This window comes from Macrobrachium nipponense, chromosome 26 (assembly GCF_015104395.2).
Source record: "Macrobrachium nipponense isolate FS-2020 chromosome 26, ASM1510439v2, whole genome shotgun sequence".
Classification (NCBI taxonomy): Eukaryota; Metazoa; Arthropoda; class Malacostraca; order Decapoda; family Palaemonidae; genus Macrobrachium; species Macrobrachium nipponense.
This window is the reverse complement of record NC_087215.1, coordinates 25111599-25136137: the sequence shown is the minus strand read 5'-3', so window position 1 is coordinate 25136137 and position 24539 is coordinate 25111599. Positions and strand designations below refer to the sequence as shown.

At 37.1% G+C, this 24539-nt stretch overlaps 2 protein-coding genes across 2 annotated transcripts in view; one reads left to right on the top strand and one right to left on the bottom strand.

Moving 5' to 3' along the window:
- LOC135200074 (DNA repair protein Rev1-like) overlaps window positions 1-24539 on the bottom strand; it is a 690203-nt gene that overhangs the window by 303111 nt on the left and 362553 nt on the right. The gene's annotated exons all lie outside the window — the stretch shown is intronic.
- LOC135199594 (glutamate-gated chloride channel subunit beta-like) lies at window positions 11046-17675 on the top strand. Its single transcript, XM_064227750.1, has 6 exons — window positions 11046-11250; window positions 11731-11812; window positions 13873-15585; window positions 15799-16061; window positions 16557-16784; window positions 16891-17675. Exons 3-6 carry the CDS (start codon window positions 14343-14345, stop codon window positions 17191-17193), a joined length of 2037 nt encoding a protein of 678 aa, XP_064083820.1. The 5' UTR covers window positions 11046-11250; window positions 11731-11812; window positions 13873-14342; the 3' UTR covers window positions 17194-17675.

Below are 24539 nucleotides of genomic sequence, written 5' to 3'. Positions count from 1 at the left end.
GCGAAAGCGGGTGACCGGGAGGTCAAAAGAACCCACAAATTGAAACACCTGACGCCCAACACTGTCAACTGTAATATCAGTCAAGATCCGGCGTTACCTACCTTTTGAAGGCATTTATTCCTCTTCATTCCCTAATACTATGCGATGGCTGCTACTAATAATCATATATACAACGAGATTTTTGTCCTTATGCTGGCTTCTTCGTGTGACTGCGCAAAACATTTACGGACAGTGAACTCCACGTCTAACTATCAGAAATTCTTGCGAAAGACTATGAAGAAAAATATAATGTAATCGATGTAAGTACGATACAGATACAAAATCAATTGAACACTGTCGCAATTTTTGACGGGAAAAGTAACTTAACGCTATCTTCAATTTCAAAGATAAAAAATACTCTCAGAAATACCCTGAAATTTAAAGCGATGAAAATTTAAATAAAAATATCTATAAGATTGCATTCTATGTTCGTTTCATAATTTGCCGGCTTATGGTGTGTTGCAATGACTGGACCCTGTGGTAGGGGGGTAAAAATACTACCGTCGTAGGTCTTGCGTGTCGTAAAAGGCGACCAAAAGGACAGCTGCTGCCTTGCAGTCTTACCATTTAGTAAAACGCTAGGCCCATTGCCAAGAACTGTGGAAACTACTGCCTTGCAGGTGGGCTTTTTGGTCAAATGTTGATAACAGCAAAGGCATGTGGTCGTAAAAACCGCTTTGCTAAGCAATAAACCATACCTGATGTATGCAGCGGAGAAAGGTGCATCAGGCAACCGACCCTTAATGTAGAGATAACGGTGGGAAAGAAGGTGTGTTGCAATGACTACTGCAAATCCCAATTACTGTGTAATTATGAGTAATTTTAGTGCTGCTCCATAACTCTTTAAATGTTCTTTTGATTACAAATCTTACCCAAACTCATTTTGTACTCAAAGAACACTTTTCTCCATCATGAAACTTTAATTATGAAGATTTCATAAAATTGCTGGAATCTAAATATCGTCTTTTGTGGACAGCAGAATGCACGATTCATTCTACTGGAGGCACTGCAAGATTTTTATTTTATTTTATTTGTTTTTGTAGCGTCAATGACGAGGATTAGTGGAAGATAACTCATGCATTATTTTTAATACAATAAACTGGAATCACATCAAAAATGGTCTACGACGTTGATTAGCAGTGTGGTCAATGGCTCTTTCAACAGAGTCAGGAGAAATTTCCTTACTCAGAAAAGATAGTTTACGATTTTAGCAAGAAACATTATTATTATTATTATTATTATTATTATTATTATTATTATTATTATTATTATTATTATTATTATTATTATTATTATTGCTCTAAGGCCAATGATGTACGCAGCAAATATCCAAGTTAACACGAGAGCAATAACAGGAAACAATAAAAATAATAACAATAATAAAAAGAAAATATACATTCTGTCATGAAGTCATATAAGGCTCTCGCTGCATTTGTCACTAGAAGACTTGTTTATGAGAATTCGGCTGACAAAAGCAACGAATTGTCGAGTAAATTGTATCACTGAAGTTTCTGGTTGTGAATTGCGCCTATTTACGCTTCTGATAATTACACATAACGTTGCTGGCAATCAAACGTTGGGTGGATGGCAGTTTAATAACCCTCGTTAACAATAAAGTATTAATGACAACTCTATCATTTTAGTTATGAGGAAAAAAGGAGAGAGAGAGGAGGAGGAGATAGAGAGAGAGAGAGAGAGAGAGAGAGAGAGAGAGAGAGAGAGAGTGTTAATAAACGTAATTTCTGGCAGGAGAAGAGGGCAAGAATGAGTAATAAGAGATTCGATTAGCCCCATTTTAAAGGTACAGTGAGAGATTGTTATAACATTAGCTTTTACAAGATGCACGCATGAGCGCGCACACACACTTTATATATATATATATATATATATATATATTATATATATATATATATATATATATATATGTGTGTGTGTGTGTGTGTGTGTGTGTAATTATACATATATTTATGTGTGCGCGTGCGTATGTGTGTACCATCCTGTGAGGTCATGACAAATCTCCTCTAGCACTCTTTCAAGTTTCCTTAATCTTAAAATTAATATAATCAAAATTCTCTCTGTCTCCCTCTTTCTTGTGCACATGTGTACACAAACACACACACACACAGACAACTGATGCATTATAAAAAAATATTAATAACGGACCTAATGAAAGCGGCCCGTTGACGTCACGCTCCAATTTTGGCAGCCATTGCGTGACGTTGGAGTTAAATATGCAAACCATTTAAGTGCTAAGGACGTTATCGGTAAAGTGGCGGTCATGACAAGATTTGCAAGTTATTTAGGAATGGAGAAACCTCGCCTTGTTTTTTTTTTCCATCTAATTACCTTTAAAAACAGCTCCATCTTTCCACGGGCAATCTCTTTGTGAAACTATGTTAAAGTTGAATAACGTTGATTTATTTTTCGTCATGTCTTTACGATATAATTACCGTGTCGAATCAAAACAGGATGAGCTATGAAATACTTTACCTTATTAGTGACGAAATTTACAACATAAAATTTAAAGTGAAAAATATCAGTTTTATTGACGAAAGCACTTTACGACATAGGAAGACAATAATAGAAAATAAATATGTGAAATATGATTCACAATTTACTATCTCTGAAATTCGAAATTTTTCTAGGAGGCTAAAAGAAATTAAACTGGTATTTATTTATGACAGTCCAAAATTTTAAGTTTAATAAAAAATATTTTTTCTTAATAACATTTAACTCTTCTTCACTGACTATGTATTCATATATATAATATGTGTGTGTGAATTTTTATCGCATCACTGTGATTCATATATATACATGCATTAAGCTACAAATGTCCTTTAATATCCAATTCGCTCTACCTCGAAATTAATACATTTTCATATATGTTAACCGAAGGGGATATTTTTAGTTAATAATAGTTAATAATAATTTCGTGGGTATTAAAGGACATCTATAGCCTAATGAATGTGTATATTATATAGACAATTTACAATTTAGTCTCGACATTAAACAAGAATGCAATTTGTACCCGCTCATTAACGCATTCAGAATACTCCTACACTTTCATAATAAGAAATAGATATTACGACTATCTAAAGTTTAATATCATTGATCATCAAAGCGCAAACAGGAAAGCAGGAAGGAGGGGGGGGGGGGGGGGGCGCTCGCGGGAGGCGAGGTGGGGGATTGGCGAAGGCAAGGAAGGATGAAGAATCATTTGCGTCATTTCTCTGTCATTTAATCCTTTTCTTCCTTCTTCCATTCTCCTTCTTCTTAGTCTTCTTTTTTCATATGATTAAGATATGCTGTGAAAGACAACAGCAGCAGTGATAATAAAAATAATTTCTTCATCAATAATCTACCACACGTAACGAGGGATGACTTAAAAGAAAATCAATACCATAGTCACTGTCATATTCCTCTTGGATTATTCAATGATTAACCTCTTTGGTTGAAACCGTCGTTAGCAGGTCGCCAAGCGGTGGTCCACGGACCACTGGTGGTCCATGAGTAAATTTTTATGGTCCGCAGAAAAACTGGGACATCTTCAGGCAACCCTGATACAAATAGCACAGAAAACAGAGAGCCCAGTGTTGCTAATTTAGCATTTTTAATGCTAGATTTAGACTGTCAGCATTAACTAACAGCATTATTAATTACGATAAATCAAACATTATAAATATGAATTTACTCCGATGAAGTATACGTAAAATGCATATCAAATAAATGCAGTTACCCTTTTTTATAATTTCATATTGGTGGTCAGGCAAATTTAAAATTATATACTTAGTGGTCCTTGAAGTTCGAAAGGTTGGCGACCGCTGTTGTATACGATGACAGACCAGGTTGATTATGGACTGAAATGACCGTTCCAACCTGGGCACAGTTTGCGATTGGTCCGACGGGTCACTCACTCAAAGAAGAAGGAAAGAAAGAAAGAAAATCGGCAATTTTATTTACAAACCTGAATGATATACTGAATATGTATAAAATAGAAATGACAGCTGAACAAACTGTAATGGAATACCTAAATTGATAACATCATTTCTTCAGCATATTCCTCAGTGAAAACAAAACTCTACGAATGAAGATGACAACAGCTGTGTTATCAATTTGAACATAACATCGGTAACCCACTGCGCAGCAAACATATTTTCTCTGATCGGTAATAAGTGGTATTAAGTCTTGTGATGCTCATGACGGCTGCACATCTTCATGAAATCTGGGATTATTGAAGAAAATTTATCTCCCAGGAAGTAAACTCTGGTTGGCACCAGGAAGGACCAACTCCGAAGACAGAGGGAACCATAATGATGAACGAGAGAAAGAATGACGTTCGATAAGAATGTTTATCCTGCGCTTCAAAGATGTATTAGGAACATATCAACGGAGAGGATAAAGGAGAACAATTGAAAGATACGCATTTCTCAACGTAAATAATATGTTTCACTTTTCCGAAAAAGACAACGAGAAAAACGGAAAAAGCGGGTAGCGCTGAAGGTCAAGGAATGACATTTATTAATGGCAAGGTCATCTATATATGTATAACAAAGAATTAACCCTATCTTGCATCGGCAATTTCGAATGGCAAGTCTGACTCATAACGCAAAATATCTCGAAGTCTTACAAGACAGCCATACTGGTACTCAACAAACGTACAATTGCCGTCATAACACAGCCATTACCGAACGCTAATGTCTAAATGGAGATTACGTCTAGGAGGATAATGAATTTCTCACAATTCATGACTGACTTCTCACTCGTTGCCATTCTTCTATTTCCTTATCCAATACAGTTACTCTCACAGCAACGTGCAACGTATCGTTTAAAAAACAGATCTGCCACATTCATCTCTCTCTTTCTCTCTCTCTCTCTCTCTCTCTCTCTCTCTCTCTCTCTTCTCTCTCTCTCTTTCAGGCGTCGGCTACACAAGACATTAGGTTGCCTCACACACTGGAGTCAACACTAAAGTAAAACCAAGTGACTTCCGATTCTCTCGTTATCGTTTTTGCTTTTCTTACAAGGAGGGGATCACACACAACTCAGTAATTCCATCGCCTATTCATAGATGATTTCGTATGAATAGAAGTTGGCCATTCAATCTCGTCTACTGTCAACATTCGTATGGGAATTGTACTAGTGCTCATTACAAGATCTCGCAAAAACCCACTTTCTGTCCCTGCCCTGTCTCCCTACATATTATGAATACAGAATCTACAAATCTCTTATAACTGATATACCCGTTTTTCATAACAGCCAGAGCGATATATATATATATATACTATATATATATATATCGCTCTGGCTGTTATTATTTAGATGCTACAAATCGACGAGCCGAGATATTTTCGAGTGAGCAGTAATTCCACCCACAAAGTACAAAATTATCTCCGAAGTTTGTCTAACCAGGAAAAAAGTGTTAATTATCCACTTGGAACTTCACGAATAATAGAGCACACAAGATCAGTTACGTAAGGCCCAGAAATTAGGGTATTTTCGTCCACTTTCGAAATTTGGGGCATCGCATTTACTGTCTAAAAGTTCTAATCCACACAGGAGGAAGATTCTGCAATCAACCACCATAAGACAAGCAGATAACACGAACTTGTCAGAGGGCATTGGATGGCTGACATCGCTGACAAAACCCTCCTGAATTATCTTATTAATGAAGATAATCCAGTCAGACTGACAGTCAGATAACCATCGTTCAAGAAATCTAAAGAACGCTGTAATCCAATGCTCTGAGATCATAAATATAATCTATCTCCCACCAAGAACGGAACACAAGAAATCTATTGGAAGACAGTATGCCTCAAAAGCCTGCCCCCCCCCCCCCCCCCCCCCCACCCCCCCCCCCCCCCCCTCCCCCCGCAACACACACATAGACACAAAATTATCCCTTATGAATATCGTATCTGTATCTTTTACTTGAGGTTGTTTTCTGAAGACATTACCGACAAATTATAAGTATAATAGGAGAGCGTTAAATACATTTAGCCATGCCCGTGAAGGTATATAGACAATAATATTAATTTTTACTCTCTGTCTGCATTACCCAGTATATAATAGCTGGCTTTCGTTGCTAAATGCAGAGATGATCCACGAAACTTCGCCTTACTCAAAACTTCCCAAGCGCAGTACAGATCGATCTCACAGTCTCTCCATCCACCCAATTCTTTGACTATTTTTGGATGAAAATTGAACTGAAGCTCTGAATTCTATCCAGATTTTCGGAGATCAAGTCGTTTCACACTTGTCGAGGAAAGATCACATCAACAAAATGAATAGGAATTGCAATATAGAATTTAGGCCAAAGGCCAAGAGATAGGAACTATGAGGTTATCCAGCAATGTAAGAGAATTTCACTTTACGAGGAAAATATCGCAGTTGTACTGTGAAACAATTGTTAGAGAGGGTGAAAAGTCTGATGGGAGAATGAGAATATGAACGGAGTTAAAGTAAATGATATGAAAGAAGTCGCAGCTAGGGGCTAAGTGACGCTGAAAAATAGCTTAAGTGATACATGAAGTGAACCACGTGAGGTTAGGTCAAGTATATCTAGTCTAACCAGACCACTGAGCTGATTGACAGCTCTCCTGGGTCTGGCCCGAAGGACTAGATATTTTGACGTGGCTAGGAACCAATTGGTCACTTAGCAACGGGACCTACAGCTTATTGTGGGATCCGAACCACAGTATATCGAGAAATGAATTTCTATCACCAGAAATAAATTCCTCTGATTCCGCGTTGGCAGAGCCGAGAATTGAACTTCGGTCCACCGGACTGGTAGCCGAGCGCGAAAACCACTCATCCAACGAGGAACGTGAGGTACACTGACAGCTCCAACAAATGGATAAACCAAATCTATAAATTGGGTGCATTGTTTAAACACCATTACTACCTTTATGCTAGACACATTATATATGTATACACACACACATATATAGCAATCCAAGGAAGATACAACTCACAGCAACATTTCTTCTTTCTTTTTATTGCACATGTAAACAAAAACCTTCAACCCTACAAGCAGAAACAAATGCTCAGTCAGACAATATTACCAATAACCAATATATTCGGAAACACAATTAGCAGACAAACAAATAACATTAGTTACGTTACAGTAACAAACAATTAACGGACAAATAAACAAGATTAGTTACGTTACAGTAACAAACAATTAACAGATAAATAACATACCACCTATGTTACAGAGTATGGTCAGCGCATATGTAAGCCTACGTGTACAGTAGCTATAGAGTGAGCCTACTCAAAGTCTGATAAATTTCTGGACCGTCATCTAATTTACATTTATCTACAGATAGTCTATTAACCAGTGAATGGGTCGTTCCTCCGGTTAACAGGACCGTGAAGGCAGTTCCGTTCATGCCGATCTATTTGGCCGTTCGTCCTCATTTGCTGTCTCGTAAACGGTTGTTATTTGGTAACTAGTGCTGTGAAAGATGAAAGACACTTGGCGGAGAACATACATTGCTACATATATATATATATATATATATATATATATATATATATATATATATATATATATATATATATATGTATATATATGTATATATATATATATATATATATATATATATATATATATATATATATATATATATATATATATATATATATATATATATAATGTAAGTTGCATTATTTTAATTAGTTTTAAGTGCTCTCGCTCATTCTCGCTTAAGTGTTTAAAAACCAAGTTCAAAAGTACATACGCTGAATATTTCGTTGCAAAATCTTCAATAACTTCCTAGGGAAGAAATATCTTGAGGAGAAACTCCAGCCCCTGACCCAGGGATGCCTTCGGAGAGGAAGCCAGGCGCCTCCAACGGCAGGATACTCCTCCACAGGGGCAGCCTTCCCTGGAAGGAGGCGAAAACCGATCGTCGTCTCGGCGGTGGGGCCACGTCTTCTAAAGGAAAGCATCCCTTGGGGATGTATTCCAAGAGGGACGGCACCCCTGGAGGGAAAGCCCCGCCTAGTAAGGCTGGGAAGCATTCCTAGCAGAGGTCCTCACCACAGCATCAATAACTTCGTGAGAGAATTCGATAAAGGATTTTCTTAGCAACTTCTGCGTATTTAAACAAACGAAGTCGAGCTCGAAGGTTTGAGTGCCATCCTCCTGTTTGTATATAGAGAAGTTAAGGTCATGGTTAAGTAACTATTATATATAAACACACACGTAGTGAGTAATAGTTACAACGGCCTCTTTACTTCTCAGTCTCCTCGAGCTCTTTGAATATACTAGTTACTGCAAAGCCTTCAATCCAGATATATAAAATTACTCACGACAACCATTTGGAGGCATGAGTCGCAATGTACCTCAGAGAAAGCAAAGGCGGGGAAACTTTGAAACCAGCTTAAAAGAACGCACCCATTCTCTTCCTGCCTACCCAAAATACGTATAAGTACTAAAAGTCATGAAGCAAATATAGAGCCAAATATTATTACAACACGTAATCCAGGATTTAATCAATAACCTTAGAGGGTCTATGGGTAACACCTCAGTAGCTAATCTGTCATAGTCGAGATGGCCAGACCGGAATACGGAGAGAGAGAGAGGAGAGAGAGAGAGAGAGAGAGAGAGAGAGAGAGAGCAGGATAACAAAGGCACAACCATATAAAGAACAGCCAAGGAATAGGTAGCTACATAAATGCATACAAAAAGATTTACTTAAAAAAAAGAAAAAAAAAAAAAAAGCGATGGTGTACGAAGCTTTATGGAAACCTGATAGATAATAGTACGCCAGAACATTCGAATGAGGCAGTAGTTTCCAAACGGAACAGAATAAGCAAATTCGTCTTTCTGGCAGTTGTAGTATGCGTAGTATAAATAAGAGACGGCAATAAGGGTATTGAACTGGTATCTTTCCCGGAACATGTGGTAAGAAAACTTGCGTATGAAAAAACGTAATTGTTTATTGCCCAGTTTTTCTGATGGCATGGCCTGGTATATCTCTGCTGGAAGTCTTACCATGTTTATTGGAAATAGAAAATAATAATAATAAAAAGATATTGTTGCGAGAAAAAAAATGGCTAATTCTAACGTCTTACCTCCTGCTCACACAAATTTGATTTGCAACGGAGGAGTGACCTTCTCTTGAAAATCATTGACGGTTTTGCCCATCACTTACTGAGCAACAGATAAACAATATATCGGGAAGTATGATTTTGTTTCCCTTTAAGAAAGTTGAAGCGAATAATCTGTGAAGTTTGCCAGGCTTTGCAATCCACAAAGCAGTAATATGAAAAATATAATATATTTAACAGTCAACATTCATTCCTGAAACTACCTCATCCCCGCTTCTGTAAGGTTCATTACAGCCTTGAAAATTCCTTTAGATGTCCTCTCAGGCCTCACTACAACCAATTGCCATTTACAAAAGACTCTTTTAAAGCCTGTTACACTCAGATCCTAAATTGCACTTTTTGAAAACCAGCTATGAAGATACCTTTCTAAGTTTAAGCTATGATTTTCTTGAGTCTTCCAACTATAGCATTTCTGCACCGATGACCTTCCTGGCTGCGACGCCAGATCGCATCAATCCAAATCAGCCGTAACACTGGAATGAAATACATATTATGGCCTATGATGTTCAAGTGGCGGCTGTAATGCTACTTTTAAGCACCTCACTCCCTCTGCTAAATGCTTTGAAATTTTCCTTCTCATGCGCTTTGGTTAATTACTCGTCATTATCCCGAAGTTTTTTTTTTTAACTCCTTTTTATACAAATGGACGTTTTACAGTGGAAGTTTACGTACAGAATTAACAGAAATATTTGGAGTACGTTTCCTTTTGGGGTAATGTTGGTTAAGTAGCGATGTTAAGTAATAATTTACTTCGAGTAATTTCTCATTTTGATACTCACATAAATCTGGAAAAATCTACGGTGATGAGATTACACTTTTCACAATAACGTAAAAGTCGTACGTATAATTATAATCAACGTAAGCAATACAATAATAATAAATGCTTGACATATGGAACATTATTCTGTGGGCCGATTATGTTGTAAAATGAAATGTCGAGGATTCCGGTTTTCAACGGAAGCAAAATACCATTACTTACTAGCTTCTGCTATATCCATACACTTGCGGATAAGACAGTCAACAATTCATAAGCTTAACGCATTTATAAGAATAATCGGTAACCGGAACGAGAAGCTAAATTGGTTCTTTTGTCGCTCACATTTGAATCTGGAACCTGGTTGCTATAGTAGATTCACATCAACCGTGCATTTCATGTCTAGGCCAGTCCCTGACGACGCTCCTGATTGGCTGTTGATAAGCCAATGACAGGGCTGGAAACTCTCAGTCTCTCTCGAGAGTTCACATGGGTAGGATCTATGTTCCACCTCTCCTGATGTATACTTCTTTCTGGAGAGTTGGAACATACATCCTGGCTATATGAACTCTCGAGAGAGAGACTGAGTGTTTTCTGCCCTGTGATTGGCTTATCAACAGCCAATCAGGAGAGTCGTAAGGGACGGGCCTAGACATCAAATGCACGGTTGATATGAATCTACTAGAGCATAAATTACATTATAGAGTAGCGATACCAAGCAAATTATCTTCCAGAGGAAGTTATTAAATTCAGCTACAAAGAAGCTTATAACCCACTGGCTTTCTGGCATCCTACGCATCAACCTGCGAAGGTGGACAAGAAGGGAATTTTGAGTCTTTGACTACTGAGCTGTTTAACAGACAAAACTTATTACCGAAAAGAATTTCCAACAGCACAGGGACATTCCAATTTTTCTAAACACTATAATTTCTCTTAACGCGCTGAGTTTATAAAAATAGTGACTAAACCACTCTGCAATTGTGCAAACTTGTTTTCCATCCCATCTTAGTATCTCCAGATTGTTTACTAAATACGATCAGCAAAATACACAACAGTCAGGGAAATGAGCTTAAACACAGTAACAAAGGAACCACCACATCCTGTAGTAATGCAAAATTCTTTCGACCCAGGCGGCGCAGCCAATGTAGAAGTCCTTCGCTTCCAGGAGGACCGGATCGCATCCCTGAGTACCCTGGCCGTGTACAAGGGAGAACTCAGTCGCTCCCGCCACGTGTTTTCCTTCACTCTCTGCGTCAGGTTCAAAATCTTCGTCCTCCACACGAGGGGCACCTTGTTCCATATCTCCGATAAGGTGGACGGCAAGGACTGGATGCTGAGGGCAGGTAATGCGAGCTGACGCTCACAGTTCTCGTTTACTCCAACATAATAGTTTGAAGATTCAGTGTGTGATGTGATTTGTAATATGTCATGTGATAATTATATACTCTCCATCAAATACTCATGTTTATTTACGTCTACGCATTACTACTTGTCTCATTAACTGTAACTTTATTATATTATAATATGAAATGTACAGTACGTAATGTGATGTCTATTTCCTTCCCACTCATCATCCTCCCTAACGACGGGCTTAATTATTGATAGAATTTTCATTCATTGCATTATTTTATGTAACATGACCAAAGTATTGAATTGAGACTTTTTCCAACACTTGATGGAAGAAAATTCCATCTATCATAAAGGTCAGAGTTGATTCTCCTGACTATTTTGCTAATCTTTTCAATCTCAGAGTTCATGTCCATCTAAAAGCCTGCCTCCAATAAGTCTTCTTCGGTAAAGTTTTCCTTCATATTTTTTTTCAGAAGTCTGGGTCGACAAAGTTCGAGTGTCCATATCCCATACGTGGCATTTCATGCCACTTACTACTCAACTCTGGGCATTCAGGTGAGATGATGCCAGACTTATATTCATTTTACTCTCTACAAAGACACCTCAATTCTCACAGTACTAGGGTTGAGCTCTGTTCTCCCGCTGTTTCACGGGGGAACTGGGTCCAACTTACATTTTAAGGCAATGCAGAACGTGCAGGTGGGTAAAATTTTACGTTCATCAGCAGGTTCTACATCAGACTGGCCTTGCAGCCAGGTAAACAATAAGAGGAAGGAATCTGTCTCGGTAATAATTTTATACAAGACGAAAAATTTATATGGTCCGGAAACCTTGTGCTTTCATTAGGATATTTTACACTTAAAAAGAATTTCTATTTTATTAAATGAAGACTCTAAAGTGGAATTTTATTTTATACCACGGCGAATATTGAAGCACTCAGCTTTATAACAAGAATATTATAGATTATGCTCAAGTTGTGTATTATACGTAGATAAATTTTCTTAAGAATAAATTCCAGTTTAAAACCTGCAAACGGCAAAACCATTTAGATAATTCCTTTCCCAAGCACACAAAGAAAAGGATCACAAACAGCATATTTCCAATATCAAATGGACCACTTTGTAAATCTAAAATACATAACAGATTTATGATGATACTCAATGATGTATTTTATGCACCCTGTTCATAACACACACAAACACATTTATATATATATATATATATATATATATATATATATATATATATATATATATATATATATATATCTCGGCCTCGCCTCACCAGCAATAAAACTTAGATCGATCCCGTGGAGGGAAACGACCGGTCTCTTGTAAAATCCATTGCGCTTCAGTTGACCTAGCTCTCTCTCTCTCTCTCTCTCTCTCTCTCTCTCTCTCCTCTCTCTCTCTCTCAATATATATATATGTATATATATATATATATATAATATATATTATATTATATATATAGATATATATATAATAAAACGTGCATGTACGTGTCTGTGTATCTAATATTTATTTATTTATTTACATATATGTATATATATATATATAATATATATATATATATATATATATATATATATATATATATATATATAAACTTGTAGCTACGTAAATATTTCCAGAGTAGCAAACGCCATAAACTTATAACCTCCTGATAGTATACCAGATATCTATTGAAGTTAATCATTCAGACCCCAGATATCAATGCAAGCAAACGTGCGTGGCGTAAATGCACAATGTTTGGGATAATTCTAAAATGTGTGCACGTTTCCACAAGATATATGACATTCAAGGGATCTGAACAACGCCGTAACTTAACGTATCAGTCAATTTTTCTTTATACACCACAGAAAACTTGCTCTTTTTTTTTCTTTTTTCACCTCATGATTTGTGATCGTTGTCCATTAACGCCCAAGGCGAAGCTTTTGTGCCGCTTCTCAAATAGGTTTTTCGTTAATGACAATGAACATCTTGTGAACACTTTTTTTTAAACCGGCACGATTCAGTTCGCGCAATAAAACCGTTTTAATATTACACAGGCGTCTTGCGTTAGCCTTAAAGACCAGAAATTATTTATAAAATATTCGTTCTTATGGCCAACGCATTTCCTGAGAGAGAGAGAGAGAGAGAGAGAGAGAGAGAGAAGAGAGAGAGAGAGAGAGAGAGAGAGAGAGGCTATATGAAAGTAAACTATACCTTCCATGTAATGATTTTTTAAAAAAATATAAGAAACGAGTCCACTAAAAGGCTATGCGTAGGCTCTCAGAACTTCATAATTGTTGCTTCAGAACTGTGATATTCTTTAATAATGTTCTTTTTATGTAATTTTTTGTTATTCTAAAATAAGGTTGTCGATTCCTTGCGAAAAAATAATACTCTACTAAAACTTATGCATGTTTGTTGAATACATAATTGCAGACCTATTATAAAAAACACACACACACACACAAGATTGAAACTGAGTTTAATTCTATCTACTATTGATACAATACAACACTATCTTGAAGGACATCTGTATTAAAGAAAATGGCTAGAATATTCAGACGTCTTTTGTTATGGAAAGTATTGCTTCGAGAAACCATAACATCGTTTGAATGCTTTCAGGTGGTACCACCTATGTTTCACGCATAATCACAACAACGGTCTGATTCAAACGTTCATCAACGGCGTGATGGTTCAGCAGTCGTACTACAATGTTGGACGACCTGCCTTCGGCGACTACGCGGTTGTGGGCAACGGACAAACGGCCAGCGAAAGCTACAGCGGCGAACTCACCCAGGTAATAGGGGCTAAAAGAAAAAATAAATAAAAAGAAATCTTCCCGCCAGGTTTCATAATTGCAATAAATCAAAGTAAAATATCTCTCTCTCTTCCAGTTGTTAATAGGAACAATTTCACGCAAAAAGATTATTTTATCCATGTAAATACTGAATGAAGCAGAAGCGTAGATAAAACGGGAATTAAAAATAGAAAATCTCACAATAGGATATGAACAATTTTAATCAGTCACTGAGTAGGCCAATCGCCAGGTGAACGTCTGGGACAACATCCTGAGTACCGGAGCAATCCAGGAAATGGCTGCGTGCAAGACCAACCCCCGAGGAAACTACATCTCGTGGGATGCGGGGTGGACACTCCAACAGGCCTCCTCGTTCGAAATGACCCTGGAGGACCTCTGCAAGCAAGACACCGGAAAGATATTCTTCTGGTTTCCAAGGGTTATGGAGGAAACGGCCCTCTACATCTGCGAAGCCCTCGGCACTCACCTTCCAACGGTCAAAAGCCTCGAGGAAGTCAACTTCCTCTATAATATATTGGACAAAAGGTGGCCGGACTCCGAAAAATGCCCCCTCTACTACTGGAGCGACCTCAACGACAAGAAAGATGAAAACGTCTGGGTCAGGGGCTACGATGGACATATCGACAACGAGACCTACTGGTCACCCGACGAGCCCAATGGCTTTAGGTACGAGAACTGCGCATTTATTCGCCAAAATGGCATGATCGACGACGACTGCGCGTGGGAGAGGTGCGCCATGTGCGTGTTCACGGAGCCCCAGAGATTCATCATGCGAGGCACCTGCGAACAGGAGATACGCAACACTTACTTCGTGGCCTACCAGGAGGAGTTTGGGAGCCTCGTGTTCAGAGGGTACGGTGCCTACCATATCGCCAAAGACAATGGCACGTGGCTCTATACCGATGCGGTTCGCGACCTCGTCATCGCCTCCATGGAAGAGCACGAGATCGACTACCCCATGGGCCGTAGATGGTGGAAACTGCAGCAAGAGGTTTGCGGGATAGGGGAAGGAGAGAGAAAGAGGCTGCTGCTCACGCCTTGCAATGACACCCAGTACACCTGCGACGATGGGACCTGCATCGCTCACCACTACCGATGCGACCTCAAGTACGACTGTCGCGATCGCAGCGACGAGCTGGAGTGTGATATCATCTCGTTCCCTCGGGATTACCATAAGCATCTGCCTCCCAGAATCCCTCGGGACGACAAAAGTAACGTGCCGGTGGTGGTCCACGTGATCATCAAGTCCATAGGCATCTTGACGGCGGAAATGACGATGACTTTGTCTTACGAGCTGGAAATGCACTGGTTCGACGGGCGACTCGAATACTTCAACCTGAAGAGAAACGAGAGTCTGAACACGATCATGGTAGAGAGTATGATGCGACTGTGGTCCCCCATCGTCAGGCTTCTCAACACAGACACCATCGACAAGACACTGTTAGAAGAAGACGCCACTGCCATGGTGAAAAGGCTCGCTAGGCCTCTGCGACGAGACGACGGGGCAGCCGGAGAAGGTGGGTATGGGTATAAACGAGTTACGAGTTCAATAGTAAATTTCATTTCGCATGCCATTTACAGTCAAGTCTAGAATACCTTTATGCCGCTACCTCATTGACCCAGACTTTGATCAGAACAAAAGTACATCTCAAGATGATATATTCTGAAATGAAACAAATAAGTCTTTGTAAGGGTATCGCACCCTTTCCTAATCCTGATGCCCACAACAGTTGACGTCTACTCGGGAGAGGAGAACCCAGTGTCGGTGTCGAGGAAGTACAGCACCACCTACACCTGCAATTTCGATCTCACTCTCTACCCCTTTGATGATCAACACTGCGACATGCACCTGCAGATTGTGTCAGGCCAGGTGGCCTTCCTCGAGGTCCACCCTAATTCCACCGTTGTTTACTTAGGGAGCACAACGCTGAATGAATATACGGTAATCCGCGCAACGGGCGTGATTAGTTTAAATGTATTTGAGGAAACTGGAGCCAATTTTATTTCCTGTTAATTTTCGCCACAGCTGTGGCAAAGGACGATAAAAATAATTGACAGTTTTAAAAAGATTTGGATAATTCCAGATGAGATTTTTCATTTGAGAAATCAAATTTCTTCATGAAAGCTATAAGATAAGCATATGAAAAATATCTTGTTTTCAAGCATAAACAAGAGTTAAAGACTGAATGAGGTGCTTCTTCGTGTCTTGTTTTCTCTCGGGCCACCCACTAGGGTGAAAACGGTTTATATATATATATATATCTTATATATATATATAATATATATCTATATATTGAATAATAGACTATAATATATATATATGTATGTATATATATAAAATTAATATAATATTATATATACATATATATATATATATATATATATATATATATATATATATATATATATATATATATATATATAATATATATATATATATATATGTTTATTTTACCAGAAGTTCTATCTAGTTCCACTAAACTTTCAGATCGGCGACATGAAGCTGATTTACGGAGCGCCCCAAGAACCCAGTGAGGTCCGAGTTCGAATTCCGTTGATTCGCCTCTACGGTTACTCTATCCTGAACATCTACATCCCTTCCCTGATCCTTCTCGTCATTAGTTACTTGACTCTGTTCTTCAGAAAATCCTTCTTCGATTCGAGAATCATGGCAACGCTGACCGCCCTCCTGGTTTTGGCGACACTTTTCGCTCAGGTGAGGGACCCAGAGAGTGAATGCACGATGTGTGTGTGTGTGTGGTTGAGAGAGAGAGAGAGAGAGAGAGAGAGAGAGAGAGAGATAAAATCTCTGTCTCTTCCAGGCCTCTTCGTCTCTCCCGATGACCTCGTACTTCAAGATGGTCGACATCTGGCTGCTCTTCTGCGTGGTGATGACCTTCCTGATCATCATCTTCCACCTCCTGATCGACAACTTCCTCTCCCGAGAGCAACGCCAGCCGACGAAGGTCACGCCCATCGCCTTCGAGAAAGAGAAGTTCTTCGGCAGCCGCGTCTTCAAGTGGGTGCCGGACTTGGCCGTCGATAAGTTAGAGCTCACGGCAAAAGTGACGGTCTGCGTCATTGATGTGGTCTTCATCATCGTGTATGTAGCGTGCATATTGTAACGTGTGACCGTCTATACGTTTCCCTCATACGCATACAATTATACATGAAATTATATGCGCACTTGTGTGGTTAATCAGCAGTGTTTGTCTACATCTGTATGCATATAATTCCGTTCTTCTGTTCATTTATTAATCGATATATTCCCATATGCTGAGAATTATGCATAAACAAATATACATATACATGTTCATGGATACAATCCTTTGCATTTGTCTGTGCAAGTCAACACGTCTTTCTATGTATTTATCTAAATACATACAAATTTATGTATACAAAAGAAAAAATGATCACAGCAAAGGAAATTAGATAAAAAGGTATTCCTTGCAATTCTTTGCATTCAACTGTTAAATTTGAGTTCAACGACAAGGAACGTTTTTTTTTCCGGAAATACCTATTTGAATTATAAAATAAAATGAAATCAAGACTAAAATGTTTTCTGGACATTTTGTAGATTTTTCTGCGATAGTTACTATAGAAATATTTATTTTAAGCTACATTCCACATGAAAAATGAATATAAGAAATAGGAATTACCTTCATTTTTATCATATATATATAATATATATATATATTATAATATTATATATACATAATATATATTTATATTATTATAATATCGTATATATACATATACATATATATATACTAATATATACACACACATATATATATATATATATATATATATATATATATATATATAAATGAATGTTTTGTACTGCAATCGTACAGTGTACTATGGAGATAAAAGGGCCCATACAAAAACTACATGCACTTTGCTACAATATGATTCGGACACCATTAATTCTGTTTTCTTGATCATTGATGAAATATGGAGAAATTGTAGGTAACAAGAGTATTCATAAGCATATGCATCTGCCATATCAACGTGTATATAGTGTTTTTGTGGCTCTTGTTATCTCCACATACACATATCTGCACTACACATACACACAAAAATATTTCCCTATCTTACTTACTGCATATGTACACTAAATAAAGGAATTTGTACATTTTCTCTCTCGCCTATGGACTACCAGTTTTAAAATATATATTCACCATCACTGCAAATCCAAGTAAGCCTAATAATTCTTTTCCTTGTACAACCGAAGGTACTATTTTTATCTCTCATGTTGCTAACTTTAGGGCTCTAGATCTCGTGCTCCGTTCAATCCATTGTTACAGTTCCATTTGCAAACAATTATCGCCCTTAAGGGATAAAGGCGTAGGTGCCACAGTGTGATAGAAAAGACTTATGGTTTGATTACTGTGCTTACCCATGAGCATTCTATGTATGAATAATGGAAGTCACGAAATATATAACGATAAACAATTTCAAACAGATTTTCGTTTATCTGAATGAGTAGAAAATAGAGAACCACAACGCTATCAAGCGTATCTAAACACCAAGAAAACGTTATGAGTACCAACTGGAAGAGATAGCTTTATGTATGAAATTTTTTTCACTTTAAAGGAAATGGTAATAAATATGTAATTCAATTATGAAAATTGGGAATCATAAAAACGTGCAATATACTATATATATATATATATATATATATATATATATATATACTATATATATATATATATATATATATATATATATATATATATATATATATATATAGAGCTTAGTCCTCATGGCACTTAAATCGTATTTCTCTTCTTCACTTTTAAGACTTCTATTTTCGATTACCACTCTACGCTCTTTGATAGAGAGAAATAAAGACATAAAGTAGCCCAGGTAATGAGGGAAGCTCCACGGACGGTACATCTGATTTTCTTCTATTCCCACATCAAGGCGAGAAGCGCTTGTCTTGGGCTCATTTGTAAGTAAAACAAAGAATGTCCTATGCTCATTACTCTGCTCATCTAACGAAAATTGCTGTGAATTTTGATAAATACAGTTATTAAAACTGAAAGATAATATTCTCTGGATTATAAGTTGGTGATGATTTGAAGCACTCAGACGGACGTATGCACACACGTTCAAAGACAATCACTGGGGCCCTTTCAGCCATTCACGATTAAAGATATTGAAAAAGGGAAGTTAAAGTGGTTCGACTGAACAGTCGAGAGATCCAGAAAATATAGGAATTGAAGGGACGCTACAAATACCCTTAAGTAACGTCTACAGTGCACTACGTGAGGTGCACTGATGGCACTACCTCCTCCTAGGTATTGCAGTTGTTTACATCAACGCATAACTAAAAGGAGTGATTTTGAGTCTCTACGTTACATTTATGTGAGAAAAAGGGAAGCTGCGATTTTGATTGCCAAAAAGGACTTTCATGGCATCATTATCGCCAGGCACAAACAAACTAATTTTTAACACGATACCAATCTTGGGTTTGTCGAATGGGAAAGAAATATTTCACGAAGGTAGGAAAGACAGCACTACACTATGCTAAAAAGAAAATAAGCTTCTTCCGTTGAAATATGCAGACTGCTCAAGTAAATTTAGCTTCTGTCTTTCATCCCCCATTGGTAAAGATGCCATGTATGCAGCGAATCCATACCCTGAAGAGCTTTTATGATGGCTATTATCTGTCTCGAAATATTCTATGCATACGTTTGCAGGGGAGGGACAGTGGGGCTTCCCATGCTGCAACCGAATTTCTTAGTTTCTAGAAATTCCAACAGAAAACAATATGCTATTGTTTATACATAGTTCGATCAATTTCATATAAATGGTCTATATAGGTTCCCGTTGACATGAGAGGAAGCTTGGAACCTGGTCGATCGGAAATTCTGTAACTAAGGAATTTTGCTTTAGTGATGTGGATGATCAAATGTAGCCTTCTTAGTACACGACATAGTATGTTAGTATGTTAGTACACGAAGATTTGCCTAAAAAACGCGACAGAAGGTTCGTTAGTCACTTGATATTTTATACATGAAGAAACCTTTGCTAAAAATAATGAAGCATATTGTAATGCCATCACTGGGGGTCTCCGGAAGGCTATAAATGTACGTGAGGTTGGGGTTTAATATTTTTGTCAACACCGATTTTTCTTACGTCCTTTTAGAAATTCGGGATCTTTAGTTAATTTTTCATAATAGTTGTATCATCTACTAAAACTTATGATGGCAGGTAAAATCACATTCTTTGATCTACAACTGTAATCTTTTCTTGAAAGTACTTCGTATTTGTTCCCAAAATGTCCTACCTTTGGAACTTATCTTCATCCACCAACATCTATCTCAACTGTTACGCCAATAACTGATCACTGGTAAATGAGCTAACTTCTGCAATAATAGATGTTACCGTATACAAAGCGTACAAAAAGAGGGTCACAAACATCGCGGAGAGAAAAATCCCCTCACTTCCAGTCACCTCAAGAGCACCAGAACTTCCCTTATCAACGTATACTAAAACAATGAGGAGTTGTCAACGTGTTTTTACAGTATCCCTCGCAGTGAACGCGTACAGGTCGGAGAGAAAGGCCTCTCCCTTTCCGAAGCTTTACTGGAACCGAAGGCCAGTAAAATAGGCACAATCCTCACGTATTCCAATCCATCTCCTGATGAACAATACTTATGAGAAGTCTACCGGCTATAGCCTTGTAATGTACCTTCCTTCTTTCTCATTTGACCTCCAACACCTGTGACGGCCTCTTCAGTATCTACCCCATTTTAATCTTTGCAACTGATTCCTCAGAAACTGTCCTTTGTATAAACAGCTTTGTATTGTTTAAAAACTCCACTAATTCACTTAATGATGTAGCTTTACATCTGGAAAATGTGCAAGTTTCGTAGGTAAATCTTTATTGAAAAAGCTTCCTTCGCTTTGCATTTATTTTCTCCTGTGGTATGGTTGGGCAATGTTGTGTGCTTCCAACGCGGATGACGAGTTCAAATTTCACTTGTGGGCTGAAGTTCAAACGCATTTGTCACTTGAAAAAGTTATTCTAATTTCATTCATACCAACGAGCAGAGAGATTTCTGTGGCAGAATATATGCTTGAGGCAAAACAGCTGGTATGTGCAAATGATGGACTAACTTCGAAACTTGATTTATGAAGACGAAAATAGGCATATTTCAAATTACGCCTTCGTGAACTAAAGGCATCACAAGTCTATCAGAAGCTGAAACTGTGCTAAGTAGTACATAAATCGATTAATTCGTCATCTGAAGCAATAATCTGAGATTCTGTGGGATATTAAAATAGTTAAACTCGAGCTTTTGCACTGAAACGCAATTCACCAACTTTTAAATTGCGTTTAGGAAAATTTCATTTATGGACAGATGAACACGTCTGGACGTTTAAATCAAGATATGAAAAAAGATATATATACATCAACTAAATCAAAGAAATAAAATCAACACGGTCTGAGTTGGAATAGTACATATTCTGTAGTCTAGCATAGAACACAAGCAACATTGATTTCACTCAAAAAAAGAAAACAGGATACCATTTTCTGTGAAATCTTTAAAGACAAACTACGATAAGTTTGTCTCTTGCCCTCTATCATTGTTTGGCTGCCTAAGAAGAGAATGGTATGCATATAAATATTAAAATCAACAGGGTTAAGTATAACTTAAGACAATTAAGTTGTGGAAATAAACAGAAACAAGTGTCCTACGGAAGAAGGGGAGGAGGTTGGGTTATCAATTTGGAGATCAACAGGTATTTCAAGTACGCAAGAATAACCCTGACATTTTCCAAAGAAAAGTGTAATATTACCATATAAATATAGAACATATAAAAAAATAAAGACAATAATCAGAATGGTTGTAGTAACAATTACTATTTCCGAATTATAATTAATAAAAATTTGGCGTTCTTTAAAAACAATAAATAAAATACAATGGGAAACTGCATTAACCGGGATTTGTGGTCACCCAAACCATAGTTAAAGAATCTTAGTCTTCCCTATGTCGTCCGGCGAAAATGACGTTTTACGCAAGATACCCCAACAGAGGCAGATGAAAAATCACAATCGAAAGATATATAATTGAAATGAAATCGTGAATGCAATGGAAATAAAAATGAGAATAAGTAAAGACGTCCGAACTATTTATAAACAAATCTTTAGTGATGAAAATGGTTGTCTCTTTTTTACTGATCTGTAATTGAATATTTTGAAATTGACGAAATATATTGCTAAAAATCCTACCCCAATCTGATGTGATGAGTAGAAGTTATAGCAATTAGGATACAACTGGATTACCGTAGATAATAGTGCCCTTCCTTTCTACTCTTTATCGACTGGTCATCTGGTGGTTCCAGTGCCTTTGGATTAACTTTTTATACCAGGCTTCTAGACTTTTTCTCATTTATGCCCAGACTTTGAGCAAATAAACGTGGAAAATCTTGTTGCCAGCCTTCTGACTATTATTTTCCTATGCTATTCAATTATACTAATATCTATATATATATATATATATATATATATATATATATATATATGTATATATATATATATATATATATATATATTATATATTATATATATTTATATATATATCTATAGATAAATATATATAATTATATATATATATTTGTGTATGTATGTATGTATACATATAATTGTATATATGAGGTTGTAGTCCACACGGGAAAAGAAAAGCTGAAATTCCTTTTAGCTCAACAGTTTCGGCCTCCACTGGCCCTTATCGAGAGCTGTTTATTAATAAACAGCATAAACAGCTCTCGATAAGGGCCAGTGGAGGCCGAAACTGTTTGAGCTAAAAGAAATTTCAGCTTTTTTTTCCCTTTACCATGGGTGGACTTACAAACCTAATATAGTATGTATATCTATTAATTCTTATATAATATATAATATTTATATATTAATGTATAATGTAGATTATATTATTAATTTTTTTAAAATGTAATATATATATATATATATATGTATGGTATAGATATTACATATAACAACAGTACATATAAAAATAAATATATATATGCATGAATATGTTATAAAAAGTGTTGTGTGCATGCTATTGTAAACGATTTTTTCATTGTTTGTTAGCATGTGCAGAAAGATACATATGGTGCAGTTGCATCTACGAAACGCAACGACCTTCAGATATCTATAATCTGACACCCTGTCCCTACAGTATCAGGGCTAAAACCTTTTTGTATCTACCTTATAACCGGTTTCTTCCCACGTTATCTCCTCCCTCCTATGTTCTTCACACCCTTAGGTCGTACCCCAACGTTCTGTATCGTCGCATAAAAGATTTCCGACGTCTGCATTATTTTCTCAGGAACTCCTTCCCACTTCCAGAGCGAAACTCCTAGTTTAAATATGTGATTCCTGTCAGCTTGTCGGTCACTTGAAACCTGGCATCAAATTAATTCAGCCAAGATTTCTTAAGTGGTGCAAACTTGTCGCCGTTTGACAAGAACCTTCTTGAAACAGTCAGCCTTGACGTGAGCGACATTTCCATGTGCCAGTCAAGAGCAAAATTTGCGCTGAGTAATTCAGTGGCCTATGAAATGCTTAATTGGGGATGATGGTCAAGCGAAGGGAGACTTCGGAAGAGTATTATCATTTTTCTAAGAGTATGTGCCATCAACTCTGTGGCTGGTACCAGGAAAATAATTATTTTTTTTAAATGGAAATCTTCATCTATAACGAAAACAATGAATGAAATTTATGTTAACCGTGCCAGGGAAACACTACGAAAGTGAAAGCAAATTATAAAGAGGTTTACGTTTGTTAACTTTATTTCCACGCCTATATTTTTATCCACCTTTATAGAATACCACAGCATAATGCTAATTTCAGCTTGGTTGAAGTAGAATTATAGATGCCAGTTGCCGTTGGGGAGAGGACGATGCGACAAAACTTAAGAAGCGACGCTGGATCAGAAGAAAAGGAAACGCACGAACATATGGTAGCACAAGAGTAGAGCAATCTCATCTAAACCTCAAGTGACCTCTTAATTTTTATGGCAAAGTAGCGTGACCTCGCCCTGGCTCCTATGTGTTCTTTCTAGGCATTTCTACCCATTTGTGTTGACGTCAGCCGAAATAATTCGTGACTGACGGTACTGATATTTTTCCCCCTGATATTGTAAAGTCATTTTGGAACTAATCCGAGGTCTACTTACTCTGAGTGTTACGGTCTTCTCTTCTCATACACCTAGAGACCAAAAGGTAAATTATTTTAGTTTTTCTCTTTCTATCTATCTATCTATCTATCTATCTATCTATCTATCTATCTATCTATTCTATCTATATATCTATCTTATCTATATCAATAATCTATTATCTATATCTATATCGTATAGTCTAGTAATATTAATGCATTATATATATTATATATATATATTTATCTATATTATTTTATTATATTATAATATATTATAATTATATATATGTAATA

What these genes read in the sequence shown, in the direction of transcription:
- LOC135199594 (XM_064227750.1), top strand. Translation starts at nt 14,343, where the DNA reads ATGGCTGCGTGCAAGACCAACCCCCGAGGAAACTACATCTCGTGGGAT. An exon ending in ATGTATTTGAGGAAACTGGA is followed by an intron (nt 16,062 to 16,556) that starts GCCAATTTTATT and finishes CTAAACTTTCAG; the next exon opens with ATCGGCGACATGAAGCTGAT. An exon ending in TGGCGACACTTTTCGCTCAG is followed by an intron (nt 16,785 to 16,890) that starts GTGAGGGACCCA and finishes TGTCTCTTCCAG; the next exon opens with GCCTCTTCGTCTCTCCCGAT.